Here is a 7232-nt window from a genome sequence, read left to right on the forward strand (position 1 = left end):
GCGTTTGTAACCAGAAACTATGAGATAGATTCTATACTTATCAAATCATGTGAACACTACATGTAGAAACTAGATTTTCAATGGATATTAAAAAAATATCCAATTATGTGTCTTCCCTCTTCATCGTATCACGTCTCTTCGTATTTTGGTTGGCGCGTAGACATAGTTTCTTATTTAATAAACTATTTCATCCACTCTTTCTTTATTCTAATGGCATATAGTTAGGGGGTGTTTGGTTGCCCTTCCTAAATTTTAGTCGCTGTCCCATCGGATATTTGGACACATGCATGGAGTATTAAATATAGACTAATTACGAAACTAATTACATAGTTTACGACTAATTTGTGAGACGAATCTTTCGAGCCTAATTAGTCCATGATTTGACAATGTTTTGCTACAGTAAACATGTGCTAATGACGGATTAATTAAGCTTAAAAAAATCGTCTCGTGAAGTATCGACGGATTATGTAATTTATTTTTTTATTAGTATCCGAACATCCTATACAACATCCTCCCAACACACCTCCTAAATTTTAGTAGCTAGACCAAACACCCCTTAGTCATGCTATAACTAATGAACATAGAAACACTCTTTGGGAGTGCCCTTACAACTGACATAACCGTACAAGTAAATTAAGCAAGCATATCAGGTTGTCAGGATGTCCGGCAGCTTCACCGCTTTACTCCCCCTCACCGGCGCCCTCGTGTCCGGGAAGCACCCGTCGGCCGGCAGGTCAGCCACCTCGCCAAACTCCGACACGGTGATCGGGAACGGGAGCAGGTGCCCCGGCAGGTCCTCCACCCTGTCCTGCGTGTACGAATCCCACAGCCTCTTCGCCGGTCGCCGCACGGCGCGTACGCACTCCAAGCTCTCTGGCTCCCGGAACAAGGCTTCGTCGTCGGCGTCCTCACTGGCATGGCGACCCATGATGAAATGCTCGTGCCACAGCGACATCCTGAACCCGTGCACCTGCCCTCGCGCCCGCCCGCACGGCCCGTTCAGGTGCGCCGGTTGGTAGCTCCCCTGCGCGATCTCGCTGTCCCGGTTGCCGGCCAGCGACCGCTCGTTCAGGTTCGCCGAGCCGACCATGACATACTCGTCGTCCACTGCGCGTAATAGTGTGTCACCAACGAGACAGTGAGATGAGGCTGCGAGGACCGATGTCCATGGTGACAACGCAGGGGACGTTGTAGAGAGCGCGTACCGATCATGAGCTTGGCGTGCACGTAGATGGGGCCGCGGCGGTTCACCTGCGCGCGCCAGTAGTCCGTGTCCTCCTCCGGCGTCTCCGGCGGCGAGTACTCGCCGGGGAGCGGCTCCTCCCGGTTGCCGAGGCAGAAGAAATTGAGGTAGTCGCAGGGGTGCGCCTGGCCGCGCAACCCGGCGTCGTCGATGGCCTTGGCGACGATGCCGTACATCATTTCCACGGTGCGCCTGTTCCAGAGCAGGATGGCCTGCACGGCCTCACCCGCCGGCACGCCCTCGGGCCACATCGGCGTCACGACGTACACTGCGAACCGCTCGCCGCGCCGGATCTTGGCGGCGACCTTGAGCGCGATCTCGACGGGCACCAGGTTCAGGCACCCGGCATCCCTGTCCTCCGCCCACGACGCGCACCCGCCGAGGAAGTACTGGTTCTCGATGTAGATGAACCGCCGCGCGCGCCGGACGGCCTCGACGTAGCCGATCTGTATGCTCCGGTCCACCGTGACGTCCTTGCCGCTCGTCAGCCCCATCGCGGCGGCCTCGGCCGGGTCGGAGGGGAACCCCACGACCGACGCGTCGTCGATGGACCGGAACACCTGCACGTTCCACGGGTCGTTGCTGATGGGGTCGGGGAACGTCGCCGGGCTCAGATCGAGCAGGCAGCCGCGCATGTTCTCCGGCGCCTGCTTCCTCCACCGCTGCTCGAAGTTGGCGAGCACGTCCCACGCCGCGGGACCTTCCAGTCTGCAGTGCACGTCGTGCCACGGCTCCCGCGGGCCGCCGCGCTGCAGGGAGGCGTGCTTGTAGTTGTTCTGCATGAAGTCATGGACGTACGTCGTGTTGAGGTCCCTGAACAGCGTGTGGTTCTCGTCGTCGTACCTGGTCGAGCACCTCGCATCGTTAGCTCAGCTACGGGCTCTGTTGTAGCAGCCAGAGCAACTGCATCAGTACCTGCCGTCGCAGAGGTCTATGCCGCCGATGAAGCTGACGACGTGGCGTTCGTCGGCGCCCGGCGTGGCTGCGTCGAGCGTGACAGTCTTCTGGTGGTGCGTGAACTCGGTGCTGGTCTCGACTTGCTGCACCATGGTCAGCGACGCGTCGGCGTTGCGCGGGCAGAGGAAGCACCTCACGTTGGTGCCCTCGAAGAACCTCCGGGTCTCCTCGTCGTGCGTCTTCATCAGGCCGGAGTTGCCGAGGAACGACACGGACGTGTTGTCCTGCCACGGCATCACCAGCACGGCCACCCCTTCGTCGGCCTTCCGCTTCAGCAGCTCGCCCAGCGTGACGCCCTCGGCGCCGGGGACCACCGCCCGACGGCCCGCGTCGCGCACCAGCGTGATCTCCGTGTTCACCGACCACCCCACGATGTACACGAACCGCCGCGAGTCGCGGATGGCGGCGAACAGGTCCTCCCACAGCCGCGCCGCCCGGTACGCCAGCCCGCCATCGAGGCGGACCCCCGGGTCGAACGCGTCGGACAGGTGCGCGTTCTGGTACAGCGTGACGCTGCAGTTGGTCCGCTCCGGGAAAAACGCGGGCTTGACGCCCGCGAACTCGGGGAGGCGGACGCCGGCGCCCCAGAACGGGTCACGCTCCACGTCGAAGAAGTGCAGGCGGACGCGGAGGCTCGGCGTGTGCGTCTCATGGGCGTGCTCGCCTCCGCGGAGGTCGAGCCAGCACTCCAGCGGCTGTCCGGAGGCGACGCGCGCGGCGGGCACGGACCCGGCGCCGAGGACGCCCGCGCCGATGAGGTGCTGGTTCTTGACCGTGAAGGTGACCGCCGCGGCGGGGTAGGCGCAGTGCAGGCGGAACGACTGGTTCCAGGCCGGGCTGGTGGGGTGGAACTCCACCTCCCGGGTGCGCGCCACCCGCGCCGCGCCGACGTCGACGTCGATGTAGAGCCGGCTGTGCTGGAGGCAGTGCACGCCTAGCGAGTCCTGAATCTTCTCCGTGGCCTGTCCGTCAACAGAGCACGTGCCGCCATTAGTCACTGTGCACAAGATCCTCACAAGGTTTCCAGTTTGCTCTGTTTTGTCTCAAAAGTCTGTTGTTCCTTTTCGATGTCATTGGATTATGTACTTCTATAAAAATTCATTCAATTTTTTTGTTCTTTCGTTTTTAACCACATCTGCAAAGTAAGCAATCCACTATTCAGACCAGTCGTTGCAGTGGCTGTCGTGAGGATTTGTTAATTCAAGCGACGGTGCAAAATGCGTTTCACGTTTCGTCAGTCTAACGGAAAATCCAACAGTCAGTGGCAGTAGGTGACCACGAACTGCGAAAAGGGAAAACATCCTTGACGGCCAATCCATTAGGTCGCAAGCAAACCATGAGCCCAAAGCAAAGCACAGCTCACTACAGAGAGAAGCCAGGCTGCAGCTATTCATTGCAGAGCAGAGCAGAAACGAACAGAGGCGTGCCTGTCTTTACCTCCATGATCCGGCCGTGGATGGCGTTGTGGAGGTGCTCGGCCTCGAACACTGTCGCTTCCAGGACGCCGTGGAGGTAGACGACCTCATCGGCGTCGGCGATGGCGGCGGTGGCGTCTCCCTCTAGCTGAGAGCCCATGATGCCTGGCGTGCTCGGCCCGTTGCCGCCTTCTCTTCCCGCGCGTGGCTGAGCTTTTATAGCCGACTTGGTAAAGCATCAAAGGGAAGAAAGAAGCCACGTATATTGGCGCCCGATGTAGCCCCTTTCAACCATCAGTACCATGTGTTTATGCTTTTCCAGCAAAGCCAACGCCAAATTTCCCACTAGATCGATAGATTCCATGGAGCTTTGCTAGTCATCAGCGAAACACAAGGCGATGCAGCATGTTAGAAAAGGCACTGCAGCATGGGAGAGAGGGACGTCTTCCCTAAATTCGTAAGCAACGGTGCCGGCACAAAAGTACAAGTTTAAATGTTGAAATCATCCATGAAACCAAGAGAAAAGGATTTAGCATTTAGTTTGGTTTGAATTGGGAATTTGAATCTGAACTCAACTAACCTAAACCATGGAACGGTTCTCAGTAGTCTCTCTTGAATGGTGACGGCCTGATAGAGGCTTCAAGGTACCTTCATCCATCAAGACTGAAATCATAATACCATGATACAGACACTTCTGAGTGTTTTTATACTGGTTTCATTGTATGAGTGACATAAGGTGCATCTCATATATGTGAATGTATCCGTGCATGTATCGCACATGGTGTGCGCGCACTTGTCATTTTTATATAAAAGGATATTAGGGCCTTTTGGTATAATTCTACTCTCTTAGAGTATCTCATGTAGCTCACCAATAATCCATTTTCAATAGGGAGGTATTAGTGATCAATAATGCTACTTTTTTAGATTATTGAGAGAGTCGCTACAGCAGATCACCAATACATACACGAACTTTAATATACACTTTGACATATGGGAATCGAATGTTAGTTGCTTCTCCCCACCTCCCCATTTATTTCTATCCCTCACCTCTCCCTCTCGGTCATGGTGGATGGCGGCAGCAAGGTCAACCGATTCGGCTCATACTGTTGATGATTCTCAACGCGAGTGCCACAGATGGCTAGTTGGGATCCCCAAGCAGTCATGGCGGCAAGAAGTTTCACGACGGGGGTTTGTGTTGGGTGAGACGTTTGTTTGGCGCATGCTCGTAGCGGCGGCGGCGCTGCTATCACGTGTGGATCTGGCGACTCGAGGAGAGGACAAGCAGCCTGTTCGGTTGGCTGGTTCGTATCGTTGCTGGTTCGTGAAGAAGTACTGCTGACTGGTTTGTATGAGAGAAAAATACTGTTCCGGTTAAAAATTTATGATCGTTTACGATAAGCCACAGCCAAACAAACAGGCAGAAGGTCGACGAAGAGTGGTGGCCATGCTTGCTGCTAGAGCTACTCACGGAGATCACACGACACGTGGACGCCGTCACACCGATGCCATGGCGCTGGATCGCGGCAGGATGTGGTGTTGCGCCTGTGCCTGAAAGTGGCATTTGTGCTATTGAGGGGAGATGCAACTCCCCTTTATTTGAGGTAGAGGTATTGGTGGTCACCAACAAAAAGAAAGAGCTATTCAGGGGAATTTTATAGGGATGATAGGTGGTATTAGGAGCTATTGAGGATGCTCTTATTTTCTTATGGAGTGATTCTGTTTGGGAAGCAAGATTAGGAGCCGGTGGGAATTGATTCAAGAGTTGGTGGAAATTGAATGGGAGTGGAGCTTTTTAGCTCTTAGCTCGTAGTGTAAATGGAGAAGTGTTCTTATCAGATTATTATTAGAATCTAGCTGTGTTTCAACTGTTTGACTGTCTATGAGCGATATTTTCATGGAGAACCTAGAACTGGAAGCACTATAAACGGCCCCTAATGGTCGTAATCGATTTTAGATGGTGAAGCAACATCAGTAAGATTCAATTGGAGCAATTATGATGAACGCAGTAGTGATCCAAGCAGAAACATAGGGCACATTGTCTTGTGTTGGATGCATTATGCAGACAACCCCCACTCCTGGTCCTAGGTGGCTAGGTTCGATTGCAACCACCACTGCGTATAGTGCCTTGAAAGAAGGAGCCAAGTTCTTGGCAGAACTGGTGATCCCTGTGAACACAAACTGGTGATCGCTTACAAACAAGATTTTAGTTTGTGTGTATTCGGAAAAAAATTGCAGTGATTTGATCTTTTTTTGCGTTTAATTTGCAGGCCCAACAGAAAAAAAAAAACCATGTCACCTCATGGAGCTTGAAGGCATAAATTGTCTATAAGTTGACATTATATTTTGTGCTCATGATCACAAGGCGTGCATTTCGATCGTGCTTGTCAAATTCATGTTTCCTACTAATACTGCACCACACCTAGAGGATATCCAAATCAACCCATCCAAATGAAATAGTTGGGCACGTGCCATTTTGCCTGTACACAACAGTGGAACCCACAATCCTCCAATGATCCTGATGCAATGTGGTCTACTCCACTCCATCTTGGTAGAGATATAACCTTCATCGAAGCCATTTCTTTTATGCTTTGTTTTTTTTTTCCTGATGCTGCATATTTAACCGTTTCACATTGCAGCTTTGAAGATAGGCCACAACTTAAATTTGGAGACTTCCATTTTTTTAGGCAAACAGGAGGGGTGAAGTCAAGACTGGTGGAAGATGATACGTTGGTTTCCTTCTCTTTTTTTTTTTTTGATAGCCTCTTATCTGAGTACAGCTGTAGCATCTGTTCATGCACAGATACACACACCCACGCTACGCACGCACACCACCACACACACCACTTGTGCACTACTAGATCTACAACTACACACAGATAACAACCGCGCCCTTCTTGGGATCACCGAGACCATCCGATACATTGGTTTCCTCTCTATGTGGCAAAACTCGTCAAGGACGTTTTCTTGGCTTGTTGGTGGCAGCGTCCAGTGTTATCAGACTATAAGTTAGCTGCTTTGCCTCTTGATCTACTTGTGAATTTTTGCTTGTACCCTACTCCCTCCGTTTAAAATTAGAAGGTGTTTTGGTTTTCTCAGAGCATCTCTACTAAATTTCTTATATTGCATCTCCTATAAGTTGCTCTAAGAGAGAACACTAAAATTAATTTAGGATATAGGAGAGTACTGCTACAATAGATTACCTAAGACTTGTCTCCTGTATTTCTTTAGGAATATGGGAGATGGGTTGTCTCCTTTACTTAGGAAGATGATTAAAAATTATAGGAATAGGAGATAAGACAGTATAGGAGATTGATAATCCTAAAACATTGTTTTTTAATATATATCTAGACATGGTATATATTTAAACACATAAAAGAAGTTATGTATCTAAAAAAAAGCCTAAATATTTTATAATTTAGAATTGAGAGAGTACTTGTTGTCAACCGTCAAGTGTTCAGGTTTCGAGCCCTGTTTTTCCTTATGCCTTAAAAAATCAGGCAACTATATATTTTCATTTCTTCGTCTAATAAAACTTTCACGGAATATTTTCCCACCCTTTCATAAGTGGCCTAACATTTTTGGAAGGCATGAAATGAGTTTAACTTAAGAACGAATTT

The 7232-nt window shown here is 51.1% G+C and overlaps 1 protein-coding gene across 1 annotated transcript; it reads right to left on the reverse strand.

The window, feature by feature from the left end:
• Positions 1-455: 455 nt before the first annotated feature.
• On the reverse strand, positions 456-3799 carry LOC136551800 (phospholipase D alpha 1-like). The gene is made up of 4 exons (XM_066543342.1): positions 3638-3799; positions 2159-3162; positions 1206-2086; positions 456-1107 (listed from the first exon to the last, which is right to left on the reverse strand). The coding sequence occupies exons 1-4, from the start codon at positions 3773-3775 to the stop codon at positions 647-649; spliced, it is 2484 nt and encodes an 827-aa protein (XP_066399439.1). The 5' UTR covers positions 3776-3799; the 3' UTR covers positions 456-646.
• Positions 3800-7232: the final 3433 nt, after the last annotated feature.

The sequence above is a fragment of the Miscanthus floridulus genome, chromosome 4 (genome assembly GCF_019320115.1).
Source record: "Miscanthus floridulus cultivar M001 chromosome 4, ASM1932011v1, whole genome shotgun sequence".
In the NCBI taxonomy this organism is placed as follows: Eukaryota; Viridiplantae; Streptophyta; class Magnoliopsida; order Poales; family Poaceae; genus Miscanthus; species Miscanthus floridulus.

Bases quoted from the DNA above. Each gene is read 5' to 3' on its own strand.
- LOC136551800 (XM_066543342.1), bottom strand. From the start codon at position 3,775: ATGGGCTCTCAGCTAGAGGGAGACGCCACCGCCGCCATCGCCGACGCC. The intron at 3,163-3,637 runs GTAAAGACAGGC...GTTGACGGACAG, and splicing joins TCCACGGCCGGATCATGGAG to GCCACGGAGAAGATTCAGGA. The intron at 1,108-1,205 runs GTACGCGCTCTC...TATTACGCGCAG, and splicing joins GCACGCCAAGCTCATGATCG to TGGACGACGAGTATGTCATG.